Source organism: Hippocampus bargibanti, linkage group LG02, assembly GCF_051943395.1.
Source record: "Hippocampus bargibanti isolate YZ-2025 linkage group LG02, ASM5194339v1, whole genome shotgun sequence".
In the NCBI taxonomy this organism is placed as follows: domain Eukaryota; kingdom Metazoa; phylum Chordata; class Actinopteri; order Syngnathiformes; family Syngnathidae; genus Hippocampus; species Hippocampus bargibanti.
In genome coordinates, this window is record NC_142735.1 from 20,644,946 (window position 1) to 20,671,820 (window position 26,875).

General features: G+C 41.3%; 1 protein-coding gene across 1 annotated transcript in view; it reads right to left on the reverse strand.

The window, feature by feature from the left end:
• LOC148901855 (diacylglycerol kinase delta) overlaps nucleotides 1-26,875 on the reverse strand; it is a 45,614-nt gene that overhangs the window by 3,786 nt on the left and 14,953 nt on the right. The window contains exons 6-32 of the mRNA XM_088989911.1: nucleotides 14,887-14,997; nucleotides 12,707-12,787; nucleotides 12,525-12,629; nucleotides 12,239-12,371; nucleotides 12,063-12,169; nucleotides 10,166-10,291; nucleotides 9,724-9,826; nucleotides 9,487-9,646; nucleotides 9,297-9,405; nucleotides 8,472-8,611; nucleotides 6,708-6,795; nucleotides 6,524-6,615; nucleotides 6,348-6,447; nucleotides 6,074-6,139; nucleotides 5,834-6,005; nucleotides 5,646-5,738; nucleotides 4,642-4,720; nucleotides 4,460-4,567; nucleotides 3,565-3,661; nucleotides 3,381-3,488; nucleotides 3,180-3,293; nucleotides 1,416-1,550; nucleotides 1,057-1,220; nucleotides 878-983; nucleotides 590-679; nucleotides 399-512; nucleotides 222-330 (exon numbers count right to left, since the gene is read on the reverse strand). Coding sequence (XP_088846037.1) covers nucleotides 222-330; nucleotides 399-512; nucleotides 590-679; nucleotides 878-983; nucleotides 1,057-1,220; nucleotides 1,416-1,550; nucleotides 3,180-3,293; nucleotides 3,381-3,488; nucleotides 3,565-3,661; nucleotides 4,460-4,567; nucleotides 4,642-4,720; nucleotides 5,646-5,738; nucleotides 5,834-6,005; nucleotides 6,074-6,139; nucleotides 6,348-6,447; nucleotides 6,524-6,615; nucleotides 6,708-6,795; nucleotides 8,472-8,611; nucleotides 9,297-9,405; nucleotides 9,487-9,646; nucleotides 9,724-9,826; nucleotides 10,166-10,291; nucleotides 12,063-12,169; nucleotides 12,239-12,371; nucleotides 12,525-12,629; nucleotides 12,707-12,787; nucleotides 14,887-14,997 — 3,010 coding nt within the window. The remainder of the gene's footprint in view (nucleotides 1-221; nucleotides 331-398; nucleotides 513-589; nucleotides 680-877; nucleotides 984-1,056; nucleotides 1,221-1,415; nucleotides 1,551-3,179; nucleotides 3,294-3,380; nucleotides 3,489-3,564; nucleotides 3,662-4,459; nucleotides 4,568-4,641; nucleotides 4,721-5,645; nucleotides 5,739-5,833; nucleotides 6,006-6,073; nucleotides 6,140-6,347; nucleotides 6,448-6,523; nucleotides 6,616-6,707; nucleotides 6,796-8,471; nucleotides 8,612-9,296; nucleotides 9,406-9,486; nucleotides 9,647-9,723; nucleotides 9,827-10,165; nucleotides 10,292-12,062; nucleotides 12,170-12,238; nucleotides 12,372-12,524; nucleotides 12,630-12,706; nucleotides 12,788-14,886; nucleotides 14,998-26,875) is intronic.

Here is a 26,875-nt window from a genome sequence, read left to right on the forward strand (position 1 = left end):
CTGAAACTCGGCATCTCCAAGGTCATTTTGAAGTAGTTTTGGGACACTTTAAGTCATTTTTATTGGTGTTTTGTATTTGACTAAACATATCAGCCTGCGTGTTGTGGGTATTTTAGATGCTATAAAACGTTTTTCTGATGTCAGTTAGGAAACAAAAAATTGTGTCGGTTGTCCTTTAAGTTGCTAACAATTGATTGACAGATGAGTTTGGCTGTTCCAACCTGAGAGTGAGCTGTTGGACTTCTGCTTGTAGAGCTTGTCTTTCTCCCTCTTCACCTTGGGCATGATCTTCAACTTGATGCTGCTTTTACCGCTGGGACGTGTCGATTCCTGCACGGACACGCAATCATCAGAGCGGCCGTGTGCGACTGTGCCGAAATATGTCGCAGGGTTTTTACCCCTTCGGCGCAGTGCATCAGCGGACAGATCCAGTGGATGTCCACCAGCTTGTGGAGCTCGGCGCTCAGGCTATTCAGGGTTAAGCGTAGCTCCACCTCTTCGAGGGAATGGGACTGAGGGGGTAGACGGAGGGTGTGTCATCGAACGGATGGCGAAAGGAAGCGCGAGCGAACGGCGAAAGGTTACCTACCAGATGTTGCCCGTCCAGAAGCATGGTCGTCTCCGCTTGCAGAACTTTGCTGCTGTTGACGATTTCCACGGCTGTACTGCGACTTAGAAACTGGGGGTGGGGAAATTGTAGTGGTTGTCAAAGAGTGACACGACACCCGCGCACATTCCGATACGGTCCGAAATACGCGTAGCAGGAGCGGCTCAGGCATCCTGGCACATGTTGTATACAAATGTGCATTGCGTGGGTCCAAGAGGCCATCTGTCGACCCCGTCTGGCCCCCCATCTGTTTCCGCCCGGCACGCCTACCTCGGGGCTGGACAGCTTGGCCTCAGTCAGCACCGCGGCGCTGGCGTTGACGGCGTGCGCCAGCTCCTGCTCCACCAGCTTGTGGGTCTTGGCGGTCTCGCGGATCCTGGGGAGGACAAAGAGCGAGAGTGGATAAATATTTTTTTTCCCAGTGTGCGTCGGGAGGTCAGTTCACTGACTTGTTGATGAGCGTGTCGGCCACGATGCCCAATTGTTGCACCTGGGCGCACTCCTCCTCCGTCAGGTACTCCATGGACTGTTGCGAGTTGAGGCGGGGTCTGTTGGCACGGTCGCTGTCCACTTTTAATTTGTCTTCCCACGACTTGAGCGTACTCTCAAACGCCTGGACGGACGCCGGTTGGCGTGAGGTGCGATGGGGGTGGGCGGGTGGATGGCGATAGACAGTCAGGGGATTTCAAAAGGACATACGAGGAGGCGGGACGGGGATGACCTCAGTTAGGTGAGAACTCAAATAAATTGCAGTCGATCTTTGAAAAAAAACGAAAAAATGTCATCGTCATGCGTGGTCTCAACCTACCCTGTCCCTGGTGAGCATCTGCGCTCGATTCTTGTGAAGTATCTTGACGATGCCCGGTGGCTGGATCCAGGCCTCGCCGTCCACCTGCACGGGGACGCCCTCCTCCCCCAAAATGGTGATTTTCACCTGGCGGCACTGAGCGTAAAATCCAAAACAAAAGTCAACCAAGGCATAAAACTGGAGTGGGAAATTGTGTTCTGTATTTTCCGCACTATAAGGCGCGCAATAAATGACATGTTTTAGGCCAAATCGATGCCAGGATTTCGCCGTAATGTCCTTTTTTTAATGTCAAACATGAAGCTATAAATTGTAGAAAGGTATAATGTGTGTTATTTTCTGCATTTTTATGAGCTAAAAAATATTTCAGGGTTTAAATATCATTTTCAGAGTCTATCAATCTTCCCCTCTTTAAAACTGGTATGTTCCTAAGGGGTTTTCATGGAATATTTTGGCCAAGCAAAGAAAACAAAACACCGCCTTTTCCATTTCTAATCATTATGCCAAAAATGACAAATATGGCAAAATTTATAAAAACATTCCAAATTGCAAAGTAATTTTAACAGATTACAGAAATGAGATGCTGTTCTAGATATATTTTGGCTTCAAGATTTTCTGAAATAAACAAATGTATTTTTGTTTTGTTTTTTGAACACAAAATACAAAAACAAGCAAAAAAACCCTGCCAAATTTTCCAATTCTAACGCTATATATACACACACACTAAATGCAAAAAAATATACAATTTTTCATTTCTAATCACTGTGACAAAAAACAATGGCAAAATCCAGAAAAAAATTGCCACCTAGGAGATTAGCGAAATGAAACGCTGTTTTATATATATTTTGACCTTAAAGTTTTCAGAAATAAAAGAATTTTTTGAGACACTAAGTACACAAACAAGCAAAAAAATGCAACATTTTGAATTTCTAATCATTTAGTCTGACACCTCATCCATTAATAATAATAATAATAATAATAATAATAATAATAATAATAATAATAAATTTAATTTCAAGCGCCTTTCATAACACCCAAGGACACTTTACAATAAAAACAAAGCACACAACAAAAAACATAAGTAAAATGATAAATAATAAAATAGCAGACTGAACAAGACATTGAAAGCAATTTTAAACAGAGGGGTTTTGAGGTGGGACTTGAAAATAGGGAGAGAGTCAATATTACGGATGTGGGGTGGAAGTGAATTCCAGAGTTTGGGAGCAGAGCGGCTGAAAGCTCTGCATCCCATCGTGATGAGACGGGCAGAGGGCACAAAGAGGTGAAGGGAGGATGAGGATCTGAGGGACCGAGAGGGAACGGAGTGTTGAAGCAGGTCAGACAGATAGGACACGGTTGAACTGTCAATGGTGAGAGAGAAACTTTGTTTTGTGTTCAGGATATATATATATATATATATATATATATATATATATATATATATATATATATATATATATATATATATATATATATAGATATATAGGGCCAGAGTTACCAGCACAATTTTAGCTCACTGACGAATCTCTTCGGCTGAGGAGCGAAACGTCTGACACTTTCAAAGAAGTACAGATGACGGCTCAAGAAACATTTTCATCGATTTCTAATCATCATGCCAAACATTGTAAAATGATGGCAGAATCCAGAAAAAAATGCCACCTGGTAAAGTAATTTTAAGAGATTACCAAAATGAAATGCCGTTTTATATATATCCCAGCATGCACTGCGCACTATATCTTCTATGGGGGGAAATGGAATGCCTCTCGCCTGAGCAATCCGGTGGTGCTGCAAGTTGATGACTCTGGACATGGCCATCTGCATGCTGCCAAACACGGCCACCACTTCCAGCTTCTTGTCATCAAAAGACGGAGCACCAAAGTTCTGCAAGAGGAAAAAAAAGCCAAAGGGTCAACAGGCACTGAGGTCACCCCTTTCCGTTTTGATCGTCCTACTCCCAGAGGTGCTCACGTTGTCCTCCTTGGTGCCTCCCCAGAAGTTAATGCCACCCGCGTAGCTAGGAATGTTGAGCACCGCCAGGCCTTGGAGGATTGGCAGCGGAACGGCGACGCCGTCGCACTAAACAGAAAAAGATAGTACGTGTGAAACCGAACCAGAATTTAGGCCTTGTAGAATAGTTGTGGAAATGGTGTACCTCGAGCTGAACCCTCTGTTCCAGGTTTTTGTAGGTCTTCTGGACCAGCTCTTTGGTTCCCAGAACTCCGTACCACATCATGTTTTTCGTACGACTGCTGTGGGAGGTCAATCAACAAATATTTGATGTCATCGGCGACCATTTGCGTGGAGTCTGTACGGCCGAGAGTTTTTCTTTTGCGCTCTGATGTTATTTTGGCCTCATCGAATTAAACACTAAAAGAAAATGTGAATACAATCTGCATCACTTGCTTGAAAAAGACGGTCTTTGGTTTGCTCAAATTTTTTATGATCATTTCCTTTGCAGCACAGGCTTGCTAATCAATAGCTTCATTGAAAGAGCAATTTTTAATTTTAATTTATTTGAAAGGAGCGTCAGCGCAGAGTCTGTCGCAGCTTGGAATTGAAGCGGAATTACGTGGGACAGGAGATGTGAGACAATTTCTTTTCATCAATGGATGCTACAACTTCTTGTTTGCTACGGATTTGTGTTTGCTTTCAACATTTAGCTTGTAGTAGACGTGCACATTTCACCATGACATCCCTGATCCACTGGTGAAAAGGATGCTTTGATCCTCTCCTCTTTCATCTAGAACTGCTTCATGCAACAAAGAGGGTGCAGAAAGTGCTTAAGATTGAATGACTGTATGTGTCTTTTGTGTTGTGTCACATTATTTGTTATTTAGTTTTGTTGTTGTTTTGATTTCAAAATGGTGCCGCGAGAGTGGCTGCAGGAGCTCCTGCATTTTGGTTTCCTACTCCTTCCTTTCCTCACTTTGTTGCTGTGAAATGCAAATTTCTCCACTGTGACACTAATAAAGGCTAATCCAATCAATCCACCTTTTGACCCAGCGACCCGCCCCACCCCCCGCGATAAAAACGGCTTCTTTGCTTACCTGCACTTTTTCGGATGCTCATCCCGTTTGTTGTTGAACTCTAGTGAGATCTTGGCATCTAAGCCAATGCCAAAGTAGTTGTTCATCACACATTTCTCCCCGCATTGCCTGCGGGCAAACGGGGCAAATACTAAATGAGAAAACGAGCGTGGCGAGCGGTTAACGGGTGGATGAATGCTTACACAGAGTCCTCGTTAAAGTTGACCGTGTGGAGGTGTGTCGGTTTCTCTGGGACGATGGGCGAAGATGGACTTTTGATGCCTGCACAGAGGAAACTTTTGTTAAGTGGGATTTAAAAAAAAGAACACTACTTTGAAATCAAGAATAATGACTTATGTGGCGGGCCAGATTTGGCCCCCGGGCCTTGACTTTGACACCAAAAAAAACAAACGCATCAAGCCTACCACTCATTACCTTCATTTAAAACGTTTTTCCAGGCCTTTTCCACGGCATCTCTCAGTTCTTATTTGTTTCTGGTCGGTCTCTCCCTTCAATTTCTTCTTCAGCGATTGCCTTGGGCAGTCTGAGACCTTGCATTTAACCCCCTCAAGGGTGAAATCTCGGGTGGTGTTTTGGGATCACTACTGTATGTAGTACTTTTTTATGTACCGTATGATGTACTTTAGAGTCCAATGTGAGTCGTCCCCTCATCTATGTACAAACGCTGCGCAACTGACAAACGAGATACGTTCCAAACGGTCGTTCGTAAGGTGAATTTGTTCATAAGTTGCTTCAGTGCTCTATTTTGTATGGAATGTATGTTTAAGGCCAATTTGAGCGCCATGATTCACATCAGTGGTTATCCGGAACAACTTCGCCTTGCAATTAACTTGCTAGTGAGCTTAACTCCTTTAGTAGCCCTTGTGACATGACCTAGACAAGGCATTTATAGCATAACTTCATCACTTCAGTAGATACCGCATGTAAATACTGTAGACAAAGTATTTTGCCCAGAAAAATAAAATATCTGACTTTTAGACCAAAATTGATGTTGGGGGGGTTTTACTTTCGGGTGATTGCTGCACTGCGGTTAAACGATCACTTTACAGAGCCTTTAGGGACCTTTTTTTTTTTCACGGTGGCGAGGCACAACTACTTCTTCAAAGGGGAGAAAAGCAAGCTCACAAGAGCACCGTGTGTGGTAAGCAACAAATGGGACTCCTAACGAAAAAGCTTTCGTTTTTACACATACGAATGTCCCCGTCCTCGCTGTTTTCCCGCTTGATGGAAGAAGACCATATCTTGTCGACCTGAGTCTGTCGGTTCTGCTCATCCACCACTGCAGAAAAAGAAAATGTAAAAATAAATGACATTAGTGAGGGTTCCAAATCCCCCCCCCCTCGGCCCGCCAAAGAAACGACGCTAGTCTTTCACCTTTCTCAGCCTGTTCGATGATCTGTCTCAGTGCCTTTTTCAGACTGTTGGCCCGCAGCATCAGTTGCTCGTTCGAGCGGTATGTCTGAGCATCTGAGCTCTCGTTGCTTGCGTCTTTTTTAATGCTCGAGGAGTCACCGTCCTGGCTGGTCAGCGAACCCGCTGGAACCACCTAAGAAAAAGTAGAAATTATATATATATATTTTTTCGACCTTGACAAAGTGTTGCTCCTTCCATTACCTGAGCTTCAGCATCTTCACGTAAGACTTTTACCAGGGAATCCAGTTTCTCATTCAACAAAGCACACTGGGAGAACAAAAACAAACAACAAAAAATAGTCTTCAATTTATCACAAACACAGATACACACACAAGCACATGCACCGCATGTTGTCAGGTTGAAGTCCCCACCAGGTCACAAAAACAAGAACACTGACTTTACTTATTTTAAGTCCCCACCAGGTAACAAAAATGAGAACACACACACACACATACTCATATTACATAACATTAACCTTCTTTGCCATAGCATCCGCTTCCTCTTTGTTCTCTGTGGCTCTCTCGGTCGCCTTGCCCACCTCCACCATAAATTCATTCACCGTCCCACACAGGAACCTGTCAAGAGAGAGAAGGGATGGGGCTCGGTGGTCGTGTGACACAGTCGGTGCAGGCTGATGCATTGAACGCATACTTTGTAGTGGAAATGACATCGGTGTGTCGATCCGAATCCAGGACCTTGGCCAGGTGGGACGCCACAGAATCGGCGTACTGAGTGATATGAACCTGAAGAGAAGAACGAAAACGTGGCAACAGATGCTCTTGAGATGAGAATTGGGATGGTGGTGACGGTGCTGATAAAAATTGGTTACAATCACCTGCAGAGGAGAGTCAAGGGTGTCCTCTTCCTTCGTAGACTGGGTGTGTGTTGAAGAGGGCGGAACCTCATAGGTCATCACACTCCATCTGACAGCATAAATGGACATGCACATACATACGTAGGTGAAAAATAGGAATGACGGCCTCAATTACAGTGGGGCCTCGGCTTACGAACACCTTACCTTACGAACTTTTCGGTTTACGAATGTCAAATTTATAAAAATTAAACCTTGAAATACACACAACTTTTCGCTATACACACCCACCATGGCTGCCGGAGTGATCTTCAGATCTGGCGGAGTGATCTTTAGATCTTCGGCGGAAGCACACGGCCGAACAGCGCTCCAGCCGGCGCACCTTTCCACACCCCCTCTCTCTGAATTCACACGTCGATCGCCGCCGAGGAGATATTTGAAGATAATTTTGCTATTATAGGACCGAAAAAGACCGCACCACAGGCTTGTGTTCAGCCGAAGAAGACACAAAACAAAATCACCGTCGAGGAGAAGAAGGAGATAATTGAAAAACATGAACGAGGTGTGCGTTTGTGTGATTCAGTGGCCCAGTACGGCTATGCTAAGTCAACCATTGCTACCATTCTCCGCAACAGAGAAGCCATCAAAGGTGCGCGTCTGTTGCAAAAGGTGTTTCCGTGCTGTCAAAGCAAGGGTCTCGGGCAATCAGTTGAAAGAAGTTTCAAGAAGTTGAAAAACCTCTGTTAATTTGGATTAACGAAAAGCAGCTATCCGGCGACAGCATGAGTCAAGCAATATATGAGAGAAAGCACGGCTAATTCACGCCGATATCGCCATGCGGCAACCTGGAAGTTCGGCGCTTATTGAGGATTTTAAAGCCAGCAACGGATGGTTCGAGAACATCTGAGGGCGAGGAGGAGGAGATGGCTGCAGCATTAAGTGAGCTCATCAAGGCAGTATTGGCAAAGTAGAATGATGTGCAGGCTTTTAATCGAACAGTTCCATCCAGAAAAGACTGGCTATGAGAATCATCAACATGATGAACGATAATGTGATGCCTCAGCTTCGTAAGACCTTACAAGTCAGAAAGCAACAGGTGTCAATTAAGAGGTTTTTAATCAGCAAAAATGATGAGGCTCCAAAGAAGCAAAGAAGAGAAGCCACGCCAGAGGTTGAGTTACCAAGAGTCCTTATGGAATGTGACACTCCTTCCATAAGCAATCAATGACCATCACAAAGGTAAATAAAACTTTATTTTACAGTACAGTTTATTTTTTTAATTAGTCCTCATGTAATGTGCCTCTCTTTCCAAACGGCGATTCCCTCTGACCTCCGACCTCCAACGCCATTCCATGAAGCCATCAACGACCATCACACAGGTAAATAAAACAACTTTATTTTACAGTACAGTTTATTTCTTTAATTACAGTACTTATGGAATGTAACTCTCTTTCCAAACAGCAATTCCCTCTGACCTCCAACGCCATTCCATCAAGGCATCAATGACCATCACAAATGTAAATAAAGTGACTTTATTATACAGTGCAGTGTATTTCTTTCATTACAATACAATAGCACATTGTTTATACATAGAATAAGGTATGTTGTGTGTAGTTTTAAGGCTTATTTAGTTGAAAATTATATTTTATGGAAACCTGGTAAGGGATTATTCTTATTTTAATGGTTTCCTATGGGGGAAAAAATTGGGGTACACACTTTGTCTGGGAACTAATTCAGTTCGTAAGCCAAGGTCTCTATGTACTTGCTTTTTGAATCAGTGTTGCGTACCGGTCCAGCATTTTGGTGGTGGCCCTCTCCAGCTTCTCTAAGATTTGCAGTAGCTGTGCGTCGTCGTCACAGAGCCCCCCCCAGCCCAGAACCCGAGCCAAGTCGTTCCCGGTGCCTAGTGGCAACACTCCCAACTGGCACTGCCGAAGCACAACAGATACAGGATTAGCAATATTCCTGCTGAGAACTACGTAAATGTACAAAGTGCACCAAGCAAATAAATAAATACATGAATACATGAATAAATAAATTGAAAAACAATAAATAAATACATAAATGGACAAGTAAGGAAATAAATTGGTAGACAAATAAAATAATACAATCAATAAAAAAATAAGTGAGTATATCATAAACAGCTGAATAAATAAAACAAAATAAAAACATAGATAAACAAACAAAAAGATAAAATAAACAAATAAACAATAAATAAATACACAAATAGACAAGAAAGTAAGTAAATAAATAAAAATAATAAATGAATAATTAAGTAAACAAATAATAGATAAATAAATAAAATAAATAAAAAAACAAACAAACATGAACAGATAAATAACCCAAAAAATATATACATATCTTAATAGACAAGCAAGTAAATAAAAACAAACAAAAATTAAAAAAGAAAAGAAATAAAGAAATGTAAAAAAAAACAAATAAATAAAAACAAATGCCCAAATACACACGCACACAGACGCATGCACACGCACGTACACACACACAAACACACACACACACAGAGAAACACGCACATTCACACAAACACACGCAAACACAAATACGATGACATCATGCCCTCACTTCCCACCGTGGCTCCTTCTCAGCTCTCACCTGCTTGTGGAGGTTGAGTTTGTCCAGCTCGGAAAGCACCCAGCCCACACTGCCGTCGCCCCCGCACACCAAGATTCGGAATGTCACAAACTTCTGAAAGAGGCGCAGGCTGGAACACAAAATGAAGCACGGTGAGGGAAGCGCCCCATAGCCAAAATATTCATGTTGAGCGAGGACAGCAACACCTTACCCGAGTTCTGGACCACCGTTCATGAGATCAAAGACTTGAGCCGGGTTGAGGAGCTGCTTGAATTTGCGCAGGAACTTGACACCCTGGTTGTCGCCGCTTTTAGAGTTGACGAGAACTAGGAGGGGACTGGAACAGGACGCAGATGTGGCCTTCCAGAAGCCTAACGAGCAGCAAGAAAAGAAACGTCTAGGCCGGTAAGATATTGTGTGTGGCGGGCAGAGGATGGGGGGCTCTTACCATCAGAGTCGATGCTGTTAAGTGCAGTGGGAGGGATGATGGACACTCTGCACTGACCCAAGGGGCACACTCTTCCCATTTGTTCTTTACAGCTGCTGTGGACCTGTTTTCACACACAAATGCCCACACTTCAGGAAAAATAAGGAATCCATATTCGGGCGTAAATGTGAAACACAACCAATGACACTTTGCTAACCTTTACAAATACCAGTGTTCTGACTGCGGGTGCGGGTGTTTTTGTGTGTGCGATGAACGCTGTCTCACATCGGACCAAAATACTCAACACTGCCATGCGCCTTGTGAAGTCCAAACGTGGGCAGGAGTTCACATCATGTCCTATCTTCTCTCATTCTAATTGGCATTCCCTTGCTTCCCCCCCAAAATCATTTATGATTTTACAACGAGCAAAGCTAGAGTTGGTGGAACCACAAGTCACTCTTACAATCGCCTTGCACCAGAGACAGCGCCAGTCCTGCAGCCGCCGGACACTGCCGCAGTTCTTGTCGCACACCACGCACTTGGCGCTGACGGGTAGGTTGCCTTCCAGCCACTGGTGGGGCATGGACACCTGAGAAAAAAAATATACCACAGTGAAAATGAAGCAGTGCCCATAAAATAAATAAATAAATAAATAAATAATACAAAATAATAAAAACATATAATATAATAAATAATTATATTTATAGCTAAACAAATAAATACATAGGTAAAATAAATAACTAATAAAGACCAATAAATAAACAAATAAAATAAACATATAAATGTGTGAATGAATAAATAAATAAATAAATAAATAAATAACAAAACACATACATTAATAGCTAAATAAATAAACGAACACATAAGTATAAATAAATAAGGAAATAATAAAAGATAAACAAATAAATACATAGACACATAAATAAATCATTAATAAAAATAATAAAAAAATAAAAATAAAAAAAGTATATATATATATATAAAATAAATTAACACATAACTGCGTCTAAGAATAAATAAATAACTAAATAACTAACTAAACAAATGAATAGATAAATATATACATAAATAAAATAAAACAAATACAGTAAAGTCTCGTTATATCGATATCGGATATATCGATAGTCCCGGTTATATCGATACTATTTCTATGCACACACGGAGAAAATTACATGCAAACAGGGTCGGATATATCGATAGTACCGGTTATATCGATATTTTTTCGGACTCCCTTGAATATCGATATAACGAGACTTTACTGTAATATAATAAAGAAACAAAATAATTTTCTAGCTAAACAAATAAATACACATAGATGAAAAGGTTTCTTCAGCCGTTATCTGTGTCGGACGTTTCGCTTCAGATGACGGCTGAAGAAACCTTTTCATCGATGGACCACTCCTCTACGACTGAGAGCTTACACAGACGTAAATACACATAGGTAAAAATAAATAAATACATAAATGGGTAAATAAATAATCAATAAATAGACCGATAAATTAACAAAACAATTAAAATAACTAAACACATAAATGCATGAATGAATAAATAAATAGCGAATCAAATAAATTAATAGTTGAATAAATAAACACATAAGTATAAATAAATAAATAAATAAATAAATAAATAAATAAATAAATACCAACAAGCAAACAAAGAAACAAGTGAACAAAAACAAATAAAGGAATATATAGATAAAAAAATAAGAAAATAAATACATAAATAGACAACTAACTAACTAATGAACTAACCAAGGAAATAAATAAATAAATAAATAAATAAATAAATACCGAACTAACTAACTAAGTGATGGAGAATAAGAAGTTATCATGTTTAAAAGTGCTTAGCTGGCCAACCAAACAATAGGCCCACAGTCAAGGTGCAGATGGCCGCAGTAAATCTGAGTGAAACAGACACAGCAAGGTAAACTGTCAGCTTCATCTAGGAGACTTGGGATACTCCTTTATCACCAAAGTTATTTACGGCTTGAACATCCTGCACAAGCGTAGCCCGGTTACAAACTTATCAGTTCATGGAAAAGACAACCAATTAAAATATCTATGTTTTATTGCTTACAGCTGTTGGTGCTCAGAACGTCCAGAGGCGTAGCATTATAATCAAGAAAACTATGTTTTACTAATGTATCACTTTAATTTGCATATACTATATACTATACTATACTATATGCATATAAAAATAGGTTGGCAGAGGGGCGCAGAATTCAGACGTATGTCATAGATTACTTCGTTTCCTGCCGGCAGTAGGGACAATCTTTCTGGTTCCGAGTCTCTGTCCACAGTGTCTGACTGTCATATCTCTAAAACTAACTCACTAAATAAATAAATAGAAGTATAAATCACCCCATCCTCATCTTCAATGATGTCATTGCCAATCGAGACCAGCGTGGTCCACTTGCAGTTGTTGCTGGAGCGAACGGCACAGCGCTTGTGGGCTTTAAACTTGCACACTATGGCAAGAAGGCAAGTTAAAAATTGTATTCACTTCTCCTGGAAAATATGCGCGTGTGTGTCCGCACCTTCGCAGGAAAGGCCGTGGGAGGTGACGCCCGGTAGGGCCTCCCTGCAGACATTGCAAAAGGTGGGCCGGGCGTGCGAGCAGGCGTACCAATTATGCATTCCCGAAAAATGCTCCATGTTGAACTGGCTGGCCTGTACAGAAAAAGGAAGGCGGCACAAACTTGTCAGCCTTGAAAGGATGTTGCTTTGTGGGGAATGTGAGGAAAAAAGCGTGCATGAATGCTATGTCAAAATAGTGCCCATCGACCCTCATCCAACACAAAAAAAGAAATAAAACCCACTCACTTCATAGATTTCCCACTTCTGAACAGACCTGAGGGCCCCAATCCAGTCTTCCATTTCCTTCCTGTTCTCAGCACATAGCATCAATTTGCGAAAAGGAGTGATAACCTGCGAAAGGTGAAGCATTAGAAACGCAACCTCACTAACAAGTCACGGACGGGAATCATTATTTGAGTGACACTCACCGTGAAGCTGTTGTTGATGTTCTTGGTGCCGGTTTCAGCCACGCTGGCATCGGATAAGTCCACTTCGTCAAAAATAAGAGACTTTGGGAGAAAAAAAAGATAACATGATGACAAGAATGGCCAACAGTGTGGCAGCAATTACAAACGCAGCAGTTTATTTATTTATTTTCTTGATGATTATGTTGTTTAAGTATTTCTTTATTTATTCGTTCATTCATTTATGTATTTATTTGTGTTTGTTTATGTATGTATGTATTTACTTATTCATTCAGCAACTATGCAATTATGAGCGCGTTCATAATTCAGCAATTATGAACAAATCTATCTATCTATCTATCTATCTATCTATCTATCTATCTATCTATCTATCTATCTATCTATCTATCTATCTATCTATCTATCTATCTATCTATCTATCTATCTATCTATCTATCTATCAGTGACATGCGGTGAGGTTCATGGCTGGTGAGGCACTGACGTCATCAGTCAGATTTACAAACATATGACCACCACAGAGTAGTGTCACCATTTGATTGGCAACAGTTAACGTGTTTTGTTTAAAATGTCATGTCAGCATTCTTTATATAAACTGTAGCATAGAAAAAATGAATTAAAAAATGTGATTATCGTGTTACCATTACTTATAAATGAAGTCCATGCACCGCTCCTTCTGAAGAAAGGCATCATCAATAACTTTCAGTTATTAATGCAACAGTTTTAAAAGTATCTCTATTTCTTTCAATTTAGATATGTAATCCTCCATTCTTAAAATAAGGCCAAGCAACACGAAAAAATGACTGGATGGTTGCACTTAACTTCCTAACTGTTTACTGTAGCTTGCTCTCACTAATTCTATTATTCTGCAGCCAAGGAGGTACAAGAAAAAGCTGTAATCACCAGCGCCCCCTGTCATGAGGCAGGAGAACTGTGTGCCTCACCTATGCACACAATTTTGATGAAAATAAAATAAAATGAACACTGTAGTACAGTGTTTTTAATGTACAATTACTGTACATTATATACACCAGCTAAGCTGTAGAAATTTAGTTCATTCTAAAAGCTTTTGAACACTTTTATTGATATGCAGAGGGACACCAATCTCTCTACTTAGTATTTGAACAGTAAATGTGAAAATTCAGCAATTTTGAAAAAAAAAAAAATCCCAAAACGGTGAAGTTAAATGGAAAAGAACTTTAAAGTAGAAATCACTAAATAAATATAACTGTTTAATTTATTTTTTCATTTGATATTGCCATGATGACAGGTGAGGCACGGCCTCACCTGCCGGCACGTCACTATCTATCTATCTATCTATCTATCTATCTATCTATCTATCTATCTATCTATCTATCTATCTATCTATCTATCTATCTATCTATCTATCTATCTATCTATCTATCTATCTATCTGTCTGTTTGTCTGTCTGACTATTTATTTATTGACTTATTGATAAATGTGTTTATTATTTAGTTTTTTATTTAGTTGTTTGTTTAAAACAGTTATTTTTTTACTTATTCGTTCATTCATTTATTTGTTTATAAATTTGTTTATTTAGTTGATTCTTTTGTTATTTATGTACTTGTTTGTGTGTTTATTTATTCATTCATTCATTCATTCATTCATTTGTGTATTTACTTGTATTTATGTATTCATGTATTTATTCATTCATTTATTTTTATTTATTTATGTCAGTCTTTGTTTTTATTATTCATTCTTATTATTTATTTATTATTCATATATTATTATTTATTCATCATTGAACATTTATCAATTCATCATTGTATCTATCAGTGACGTGGGGTGAGGTTCATGGCTGGTGAGGCACTGACGTCATCAATGACGTCACCGCTCGTCTCAACTTAGTATTTGAACGGTAAATGTGAAAATTCAGCGATTTTGAAAAAAATCCTAAAACGGTGAAGTTAAATGGACAAGAACTTTAAAGTACAAATCACTAAATACATCTAACTGTTTAATTTTACTTTTTTTGATATTTCCATGACAGCTTCCCATGATGACAGGTGAGGCATTGCCTCACCTGCCTCCACTGACTGCACGTCACTGGTATCTATTTATTTAGTTACGTACTCATTTATTTCTTCAATTCATTTTCATTCATTCATGCGTTCGTCAGTCAGTCAGTTAGTTAGTTAGTTAGTTGTCGGAGAGAGGCAGTTTACCTTGCAGTCCTTGGCATAGTAGAGCGTTCTTCCTCTGAGCTTGAAGTACCGGCGCTTCCACCTTTGAAAGGAGCTCGTCTGCTTCAACAGGTTTCCCTCTTTTACGCTCTTCTGCGCAAACAAATATCAGGGAAGACAAGGCACATGAGGCATCCGGACAGCAGAGCTCTTATTCGTCAAGAGATCGTTTGTAATGACATCTCCTTCGACTCAAGCCGGTAGTTTCTGTCTCAGCCTACTCGACAAACCCTCTTGGAAAAAAACCCGATCTCGGTTTTCATGAAGGAACAGCAACACGGGCTCGAATCTGCCCCACCATCAATGTTTGGATGTGATTCCATTGGGCTTTCTTTGCATATCACCGGCACTTGTGTCAACTTAAGTGTGCAAATACTGGCAGCTGATAGTTGAGTGCAGGGGTTGGAGGGGGTGTGGGGGTGTCCAAAGTACCGCCACTCAGAAAGTGACACTTACAATGTGCTGAGTTGAGCAATGGAAGCTATCTCACGGTATTGCCCTTTATGGCTCGCTTGGACTTTGTTCCAAAGCAACACAAGCATACAAGGCCAAGTCCAAAGTGACCCATCTGAAGCAGCACAGTTGCTAATTCCCACAACCAAACCTAACATACGTTCCTTTCCGCGGTCGCACTGACCTCTTCGACAGACTGGCTCCAATAGTACTTCTGAACCAAATTAGCTTCCGCTTGATCCTCATCCTCGCCAAAGCGTTCTTCCTTGTGCTGGAAGCACACGCAGCACCACCTCGCTCGGCAGAGGGCCAGCATAGGCAGGCGATGCGTGGCATGGACCTCACCCGAATTTTTGTTGCGTTTTTTTTTTTTAGTTTCTTAGCAACTGGCCCGAAACAGTAACAAACGAAACTAAGAGAAAGACATGACAGCTCTGGAGCTGCTACCAGACCCAGCCAGACCGGACCAGCTTGCAACTTCCTTTCCACGCTGGTGGCTCCTCAAACAATATGCGGTCACTTCCTGCTTCTCACACCTTGTCAGTTGGCAACACTCCCGCAGGTGTGCTCAAAGGTCCGCCCCCATCAACCCCTCTTCCCATTTTAGCGTCTGCGTGTGTTTACTATCGGTGCTAGTTAGACAGGTTTCACGAGTAATATATTTATAGCCACAAGGAAATTGGCTTGTTCCTGCCTGAACACACACACACGCACGCACACACGCCCACACGCCCACACGCACACACACACACACACACACACACACACACACACACACACACACACACACACACACACACACACACATGTGCATGTATGCGCGACGGTGTATACATACGCACATGCGTGTGCGCGAGCTTTGGTATTTTTTTTTATTAAATGATCTCAAAGTGATGCGACTCGCTCTTCCTCTTCCTCAAAAACAATCCAACATTTTTATGTCACTCAGCCAGTTTTACTTGATTGAAGACGAAAGGAGAAAAAAACCTAAATGGTATTTCTGTTTGGGCCTGTTTGAATTTTATGGCATGATGCAATGTTATACAAGTTATATTATGAGTTATATTGCTACTTTGTTGACACCTAAATGTAATATATTACTGCAATATTTTTTTCAGGTAGGTCGGGGTGGTAATGCCGCACACTACTCCATGTCATTTGTTCCAAAATTTTGTTAAAAAATGTTGTTATGCAGTCACTGAGATCACCAAATTTGATCATCAGCACCGGCAAAGATACACAAACTGATACATTGGCTTGAATCAAAACTAAAGAAAAGAAAATGCAACGTCTGGGAGGACCCCCATTGAATGGACTCTACCTGAAGCTCAAAAATCAACCCTTTACTACAAACAAACAAATAAATATAAATAAACAAGTCAGACAAATATTTAATAAAAATCTTCTTCTTCTTTTCCTTTCGGCTTTTCCCTTCAGGGGTCGCCACAGTGAATCAGTGTTTTGTGCATCCTCTTCTCTCACACCAGCAACCTTCATGTCCTCTTTGACCACATCCATAAACGTCCTCTTTGTCTCCTGCCTGGCAGTTCAAGATTCTGCATCCTTCTCCCGATATAGTCACTCTCTCCCCTCTGGACATGTCCAAACCATCTCAGTCTGGCCTCTCTGACTTTCTCTCCAAAGCCTCTACTCATTGCTGATCCTATCCAACCTGGTCACTCCCAAAGAAAACCTCAACATCTTCATCTCTGCTACCTCCAGCTCTGCTTCCTGTCTTTTCTTCAGTGGCACTGTCTCCAGTCCAAACATCATGGCTGGTCTCACCACCGTTTTACACACTTTTCCTTTCATCCTAGCTGAAACCCTTCTATCACACATCACACCTGACATTTTTCTACAGTCGTTCCAGCCTGCCTGGACACGCTTCTTCACCTCTTTTCCACACTCTCCATTGCTGTGGACAGTTGACCCCAAGTACTTAAAATCCTCCGCCTTCTTTATCTCTTCTCCATGTAGCATCACTCTTGCACTTGGATCCCTTCCATTCACACACATATATTCCGTCTTGCTGCGACTAATCTTCATTCCTCTCCTTTCCAGGGCATATCTCCACATCTCTAGTTTCTCCGCCACTTGTTCCCTGTTCTCGCTACTTATCACAATGTCATCTTCAAACATCATGGTCCATGGTCTAACATCGTCTGTCAGCCTGTCCATCACCATAGCAAATAAGAAGGGGCTCAGAGCTGAGCCATGGTGTAGTGCCACCGTGGCGGTTGAATTCCTCCGTCACACCAACAGCACACCTCACAACTGTCTTACAGTCATGATACATGCCTTAGATAAATAATTAATAACAATAATAATGACAACAACAACAATATTACTACTACTACTACTACTACTACTACTACTACTACTACTACTAATAATAATAATAATAATAATAATAATAATAATAATATCGATGAGAAGGTTTCTTCAGCCGTCATCTGTACAAAAGTGAAGGTTTCGGACGTTTCGCCTCCTATCCAAGAGGCTTTGTCAGCGAACTAAAGTCTGCCTGGTCGTATCGGCCCCATTTATATATCCCTAATGTCCAGACATGGTGGCGCCGGACACAGCTATGATAGGTCCCTACTCTCAGGTTGGGGGGGGGGGGGCAGGGGATCCCTCCCTGTGGCCCCACTGATTGTTCCTACATTCCTGACTAACGACTGGCCTATTACCCCCACTCCCCCCGGTATCACCTCATCAGCATAACGACCCTCATCAGCATTGCGAAAGTTGCCTAACCTGTTTTGCCTAAGCAGGCTATTGTATGAACGATCCAAATTGAACCTCACCCCACCAGACCGGTTTAATGAAGGATTTTGTTGTTTTATAAGAATCGCTTCTTTTACCCCCCTTTCAAACCATCTATGTTCTTTCGCTAAGATTTTAACCTCATTGTCGTCAAATGAGTGGTTGCTAGCTTTTAGGTGCAAATGTACTGCCGATTGAGGTCCACTTATATTATCCCTGCGATGTTGATAAAGTCTTTTTTTGAGAATTTGTTGAGTCTCCCCAATGTACTGCTCTTTACAATTTTCATTCTTACAATGTATGGAATAAACTACATTACTTTGTTTTTCATTTGGTAGCCTATCTTTTGGATGCACTAATTTTTGCCTTAACGTGTTTATCGGTTTGAAATAAGTAGGAATTTTATGTTGCCAAAGGACTCTTTGTAATTTTTCAGAAACTCCTGCAATGTACGGTACTGCTACTCCTCTCCTTTTTGTATCTTGAGAATTATTGGTTTCATTCCCTATTCTTTCTTTCTGACATTTGTTGAATGACCACTGAGGGTACCCACAGTTAGTGAGTGCTCTCCTGATATGTTTTGACTCCTTTTCTCTACCTTCAGTGCTAGTTGGTATTAGTTTAGCCCTATGCTGGAGGGTTCTGATAACTCCTAGTTTATGTTGTAAAGGGTGGTTAGAGTCAAAAAGTAAGTATTGGTCAGTGTGCGTAGCCTTCCTAAAGACTTCTGTTTTTAGCACTCTGTCCTCTTTTATAATTACTTTACAATCCAAGAAGGCTAGTTGGTTCTCTTGAATGTCCTCACGAGTAAATTTAATGTTGAAGTCTACAGAGTTGAGGTGATCTGAGAAGGATTGAATTTCTTGTTTCTTAATTATGACAAAAGTATCGTCCACATATCTAAACCAGTGTCTAGGTTTTGTCCCTGGGAAGGATGTGAGGGCCTGTTTCTCCATCTCTTCCATGTAAAGATTAGCCACTATGGGTGAAACTGGTGAGCCCATAGCACAACCATGAATTTGTTTATAAAGTTTTTCCCGAAATTGAAAATACGTAGTATTAAGGCAGATTTCTAATAATTGGCAGATGTGATCCGGTTTAAGTTTGGTTCTTTCATGCAGAGAAACATCCGCCAGCAGCCTCGTCCTCACCACTGAGACTGCTGCTGGGGTTGGGACAGATGTAAAGAGAGAAGTCACATCGTATGATGCCAAAGTTTCCTCAGGTTCCAATATATGGTCTTTGATCATCTCTACAAACCCTGTGGTGTTCTCTATGTGATATTCTGTGTTACCAACCAACGGAGCTAAAATAGTTTTTAAATATTTGGCTACATTGTATGTAGAGGAGTCAATGCTACAAACAATGGGTCTGAGGGGGGACCCTTCTTTATGTATTTTTGGCAGGCCATAGATACATGGCGTGGCCTCTCCCGGGTATAATCTAAAATACACCTGTTTGTCTATATGTTTACCTTTCTCTAACTTTTGGAGACAGTCAATCATTTCTTTCTTGTATCTATTGGAAGGGTCCCTTTTTAGTTGCTCATACGTGTTAGAATCACTGATTAACCTATTTATTTTGTCTTCATAATCCAATGTGTTGAGAAGCACTGTGCATCTGCCCTTGTCTGCTGGCAAAATAGTAATATTTTTGTCTTTTTGTAGAGTAGTTAACGCCTTTCTCTCTTCTAATGTTATGTTGGACGGAGGAAGTTTGGCACTACTGAGAAGAGCTGATATTTTAATGCGTAGATCATCTGCCTCTGCATACGAAAGTTTGTTATTTTTAATAGCCGATTCAGTAGCTGTGATGTAACCTATAGTAGGTATAGTTTTAGGAGTCACTGAGAAATTTAAACCTTTGGTAAGTACCGCCTTTTCTGTCTCTGAGAGATCTCTGTCTGACAAATTTTTGATCCAATTCTCCCTTGTAAACTGTTCATTCCTAATTTTTCGCGTGTTTACCAGTAGCTGAGATTGTTTCAGTAAAAGTAATTTTTGAAATTTACCCTTTTGTCTCTCTTTGGTTTTGCTGTGGTGCCTCATATAACCGGATTTAGTAAATTCACACACTTCCTGATAGATTTTGTGGGTAAGTTTAGTTTGTAATCGCTGATAATAAGTTTCTATTTCTGACTGTTTGTTTTTTATCTCTATGTTAAGTCTCCTAATTCGCAAATTTAGAATAAGCGATTCTTATAAAACAACAAAATCCTTCATTAAACCGGACTGGTGGGGTGAGGTTCAATTTGGATCGTTCATACAATAGCCTGCTTAGGCAAAACAGGTTAGGCAACTTTCGTAATGCTGATGAGGGTTGTTATGCTAATGAGGTGATACCGGTGGGAGTGGGAGTAATAGGCCAGTCGTTAGTCAGGAATGTAGGAACAATCAGTGGGGCCACAGGGAGGGGTCCTCTGCCCCCCCAACCTGAGAGTAGGGACCTATCATAGCTGTGTCCGGCGCCACCATGTCTGGACATTAGGGATATATAAATAGGGCCGATACGACCAGTCAGACTTTAGTTCGCTGACGAAGCCTCTTGGATAGGAGGCGAAACGTCCGAAACCTTCACTTTTGTACAGATGACGGCTGAAGAAACCTTCTCATCGATGGACCACTCCTGTACGACTGAGAGCTTACACAGACGAAATAATAATAATAATAATAATAATAATAATAATAATAATAATAATAATAATAATAATAATAATAATAATAATAATAATTTGGACAGGCTGACAGACGATGTTAGACAAGAATCTCCTTGGACCATGATGTTTGCAGATGACATTGTGATCTGTAGCGAGAACAGGGAACAGGTGGCGGAGAAACGAGAGATGTGGAGATATGCCCTGGAAAGGAGAGGAATGAAGATCAGTCACAGCAAGACGGCATATATGTGTGTGAATGAGAGGGATCCAAGTGCAACAGTGATAGAAGGGTTTCAGCTAGGATGAAAGGAAAAGTGTATAAAACAGTGGTGAGACCAGCCATGATGTTTGGACTGGAGACAGTGCCACTGAAGAAAAGACAGGAAGCAGAGCTGGAGGTAGCAGAGCTGAAGATGTTGAGGTTTTCTTTGGGAGTGACCAGGTTGGATAGGATCAGGAATGAGTACATTAGAGGGACAACTCATATTCGAGGCTTTGGAGAGAAAGTCAGAGAGGCCAGACTGAGATGGTTTGGACATGTCCAGAGGAGAGAGAGTGACTATATCGGGAGAAGGATGCCGAACCTTGAACTGCCAGGCAGGAGACCGAGAAAAAGACCGAAGAGGAGGTTTATGGATGTGGTCAAAGAGGACATGAAGGTAGCTGGTGTGAGAGAAGATGATGCACAAAACCGGGATAGATGGAAGGCATTGATGCGCTGTGGCGACCCCTGAGGGGAAAAGACGAAAGGAAATGAAGATTATTATTATTATTATTATTATTATTAATATTATTATTATTATTATTATTATGTTGGTGACGCCAATGGCGTCTAATGCGTGGATGGCAAGCCCAAGTGGACAAAATTAGGTGCAACTCGGTTATTATTTCAATGTTGTGGCAAGCACGAAGATTAAACATTTTCAAATCATCACCATGAGACCGTTTTTATCTGATTAATTGCAAAAAAATCAAGACATTAAATTAATTACTGTATTAAAATAATTGTCATTTGTAAGCGTTATTATTATTATTATGATTATTATTATCATCACTATCAATATCTTCATCAATTTTAATATTAATCAGCATTCACGAGAATAATAATATTACTATTGATACTAATATTGATATTAATTCATACTACAATTATTATTGTCATATTACTATTATTATTGCTGTTAATATGAATATAATATATTCATATTAATAATGTTTTATCTATGCAATATAACTATTATTATTGTCATCATGATTATCATCATGATCAATATCGTAATCAATTTTAATATTAACACTAAATTGATCAATAATACTATAGATATTAATATTGATATTACTTTATCCTAATATTATTATTGTCATATTACTATTGCTGTTAATATGAATAAAATATTAATATTAATGCTGTTTTATCCATTCAATATAACTATTATTATTATTAGTAGTATTATTGAAATGGATTAGAAATGTCAATTTTTATTAATATTAATGCTAGTTTTTATTATGATTATTATACCAGTTATCTAGCACACACCTGAAAAATAAATCAACAACAAATAAATCAAATAAACGGGAAACAAACTCAAACACCTGATGACATTACCAGCTTTTGTACAAATCTCGTAAATAGCTACCGTCGATTTTGTTCACTAGCTAGCTTAGTCATCAAAACGCAGGCACGCATGCCGGCACCATGTGACCTTTCCACACACGCTCGCTCATGTTTTTGGAGTGGCGCCAGGCCCGGACCTCGAAGGGACAGATGTACACGTTGCCCAGCGGGGGGCAGCGAGAGAGAGAGAGAGAGAGAGAGAGAGAGAGAGAGAGAGAGAGAGAGAGAGAGAGAGAGAGAGAGAGAGAGAGAGAGAGAGAGAGAGAGAGAGAGAGAGAGAGAGAGAGAGAGAGAGCTCGAAAACAAATATTTGGGACGCTTCAAATAGACACGCCTCACTTTTTGGTCTGGCGACATGCGCAAACATGTAGCTTTGACCGCTAGCACGGAGGCACAGTTAAAGCAAGGCGTGGGAGGACTTCGCACCATGGGGACCACATCCTGTCTCATGCACCCCCGTGTATTTATTTATAGACACACGAACACGCATAGCACACATGACTTGTACAGGAAAAGAAACGGATGAGTCTCTACTCTGACAAAACGTGTGCACGAGTGCAAACGTGCAATTTGAGTGAACTCAACGTTTTGAACTGTTCATGTCAATTTTGGACTATCATCCCCTTTTTTGGGATTCTGCCTGTCGGGTTTGTGCATGAAAGAACATATAATCTCCTGCTAGTGACGGGAGGAGGGGTTATGTCTGAGCATACGGACCAAATCTGATTCTGGTACACCGCTGGATAATCCCACACATGCACGCGCACACGCACACACACAGGAAAAAAAGAGAGTGATGACAGCCGCTTGTCTCAAATGTCCTAATGTGATTAGCATGTTGTTGTTGATTGCTACAAGAATTTCGTTCCTGGTGCCAAAAATCAAACATAAAAAAAACATATGCGTCAAAACCCATCGCGCTGTGTCTAAGACTTCTCGGAAATTTTTAGACCCGCACGCCACTGAATCATTTGCGATGCAAAGAACATTTTGCACCTCACGAATAGCTAGCGGTGGTTTCAACTAGTTTTTGAACTCATCAGCCGAGGTGGGATCGGGCATGACGTGACTCGCGTGCAGTTGTCTCTCCTGCAATTGGTCACGTGTTTTATAAGAATCCCCAAATGAGAGCGTTCGTTTATGCCGTGATGTCATTTCGAGACATTTTTGGAGCTTTCCTAGAGAGCGGGCGTGACCTCATTTAGATTTATTAGGCCTTGGCGTTCATTAGCTACTAAAACCAAACCCCTGCTCCCACGTAGGAGGAGGAGACCGACGGGTTATTCTGGGAATGGAGCACACGCTAAGGCCGCCCCCATTTATCACAGACGGGTTCTGTCAAGTAATCTGCTTTTTGGACGATAAAAATTCCTCTGTGCTCAGTGTTGCCGGGGCCCAGCCCAGGATTAAAGGCACCGTCGGTAATTTGAGTTGAGGGCACCTCGTGTTCCCTGTGAAGGAAATTATTTGATGAGCACAGGCCTCGCTCGCAAAGGATGCGGTCGCCCAGTCGACGGACTGCAGGCGCTTTGCGACTGGTGCACATGGGCGGCCTCGTTACCCAGCGTGCGCACTTGAAAGGAAAACGAACGTGGAGGGACGGGTGGGAGGGCTGCGCCAAATCCTGTCTGCAATATGATTCACTGGCCTTCTTTTCTTCTGCTTGGAGCGTCACAACTTCCTTTCCCTAACTGAGCCCAATGACCCGGAAGTACGTCGGAACTCGAAATGCGCTTTAGAAATGTGCCTCCATGGATACTTTTTTAAAGTTTACTCGGGAATAAACTTTACCAGAGGAAAATAGCTATCCCGTATTACGCACATTCTTTTATGGCAGCGACATTTCAAACAAAAGACCACTCGCCATGTTTATGGCCAAGATTCTCAAGAGTTGCAAGCGAGATACGTTAAAAATAATTCATGACCTGCGGGTTCTCAGGGGCTGTGCTGGTGCCTATTACAGTTGTCGGGTAATATGCGGGTACACCCTGAACCGGTTGGCAGCCAATCACAGGGCACCAGTTGCGCTCACAATCACACTTATTGACGATTTGAAGCAGGGGTGTCAAACTAGTTTTTACAGAGAACCACATATTAATGTTGGGAGAAAACCGGAACACCCGAAGAAAACCCACAAAGGCACGAAAAAAAAAAAGAAAACTCCACCCAGGACCATAATCTAGTAACGGTTTCCATTGCAGGGCAATTAAGAATTTTGGGAAACCATATTCAGTTGGGAGAAAACCAGAAGCCGCTAAAGAAAAAAAACAAAGGCATAAGGAAAACATGCAAACTCCAGCCAAGAAGGCCATGACTCAGAATTCAACCCCAGATCTCACTATGTATGTGTATGTGTATGTGTATGTGTATGTGTATGTGTATGTGTATGTGTATGTGTATGTGTATGTGTATGTGTATGTGCATGTGCACGTGTGTGCATGTTTTAAGAACACAACAACATATATAAGGAAACCTGCACTACACATAAGAATTATCCTAAAAAACATTTCCGACTGGAGCATACCTCCCCGAAAAAAGGCATGAATACGATAGCTGGGGTACGATATGATTCGATTCAAGAGCGCATTTTAGATTTACTCAGGTTGTCTTTGCATGGCATTTACATCTCTTCCATCATCTTAAACACTCAAGTGGGCAAGCTGCAGAAAAAAAGAAGAATTTGAGAAGCTTGCAAAGGCTACTCGCGGCATTTGTGTGCTGTAGCTCAAATTACAAACACACAGCGAGGGTCAAAGTTGTGCTGTCAGTCTCCATTAGGTATCAAAGAGGAGATGGCGAGTGATCGATCCACGCACACACACACAAATGCGCGGCTGTTATCGATTACGCTCATTCGGACGGCTACAAAAACACAAGCATACATGTCAAGCCGAGGCTCATTAGCCGTCGCACAAAGTCACAACAGGCGGCTGACTGCAAGCGCCCAATCTTCCTTTTCAACACGCGCGCCGGTGTGCCGAGAGACTTTGTCAGAGCGCAAATTTCAACGTGAGTGACACCGCAATTTGAAACATTGGCACTTAAGATCAGCTCATTAACCGTATTTCCGTCTCATGCGGGGCGCGCGACGTGCACGCTCTCGTTAATGGGGCTGAAGCCTTGTGGGAGGAGAAAGGACAGGGTGTGACGGAGAAGGAAAAGACAAAAAAAAGGAGATGGAGGGAGGGAGAGAGAGAGAGAGAGAGAGAGAGAGAGAGAGAGAGAGAGAGAGAGAGAGAGAGAGAGAGAGAGAGAGAGAGAGAGAGAGAGAGAGAGAGAGAGAGAGAGAGAGAGAGAGAGAGAGAGAGAGAGAGAAAGGCGCTCTGGGAGGCAAAGGGAGAATAAAAAGGGATGTCGCAGCAGCAGCGGTGGGACAAGACAGGATACAAGATAAGAATGTGAAGGACAAGAAAAGGACAAAAAGGACACGAGCGGTACACGCTGGTCTGAAAGGCAGAATAACCCGAGTGGTGACAGGAAGAGTCCACGCAAATCACAAAAGCGGCATTGAGGCGTGCGCGGTGCTGAATTGAAACATTTTGCGCTTTTATTGTCTCTACAAATTCCTGCCTTGATTTCTTCTTTACATTGAGCAGCTTGTTGCTTCCACTTCGAGGTCGCGACACAACACTGGAAATCCACCGGGGACTAAAAATTCATGGACGCTGTTAAAAACGGACTGTGTCAATGTGGATGTAACATTTATATTTTTTTAAATTGGGTGTGATCTGGATTTGACCCCGATTGGTGTCAATTTGAAATCTATGCATGTGTGGGCACTGAAAATTTCACAACACTCATTAGTTACACTCATTTATTATTGTTTTATTGTTCTTTTGACTTCAAAATGCTGCTGCGAGAGTGGCTGCCTTTACAGCAGCTCCTGTATTTTGTTTTTCTACTTCTTTTTTTCCCTTCCCTATTCTTTTCATCACTTTGTTGCTGTGAAATGTACATTTCTCCACTCTCAGACAAATAAAGGCTAATCTAATCTAATCGACCATATTTTCTGGTGTATAAGGCGGACCCAAAAGCCTTGATTTTCTTACAAAGATGACCCTGCGCCTTGTATGCAGGTGTGCCTTATATGTGAAGTAATATTGAATAAAATTTCAATTGGCCTGTTTACTCCAAAAGTGGAACGCAATGGTGTCAAACTCAAGACACAGGGGCCAAATCCTCCCGCCGTCTGATTTTATGTGGCCCACGAAAGCAAATAGTGTTTCACTTCAATACAACAAAAAAGGATATACTGTACTGTATTTTCCCGTGTATAAGGAGCACCCAAAAGCCTTGATTATCTTCAAAAGATGATCCTGCGCCTTTTATGTAGGTGGCCCTTATATGTGAAGTAATATTGAGCCACAACAGGTCTCGAAACGACTGTCAGCAGCCACTGACTCCATTTCCCCCCCGGGAGAAGTAGTGCATAAGACCAGCCTCTTGTTTTGAAAGGCTGTACAAATACAAATGAAAGGTAT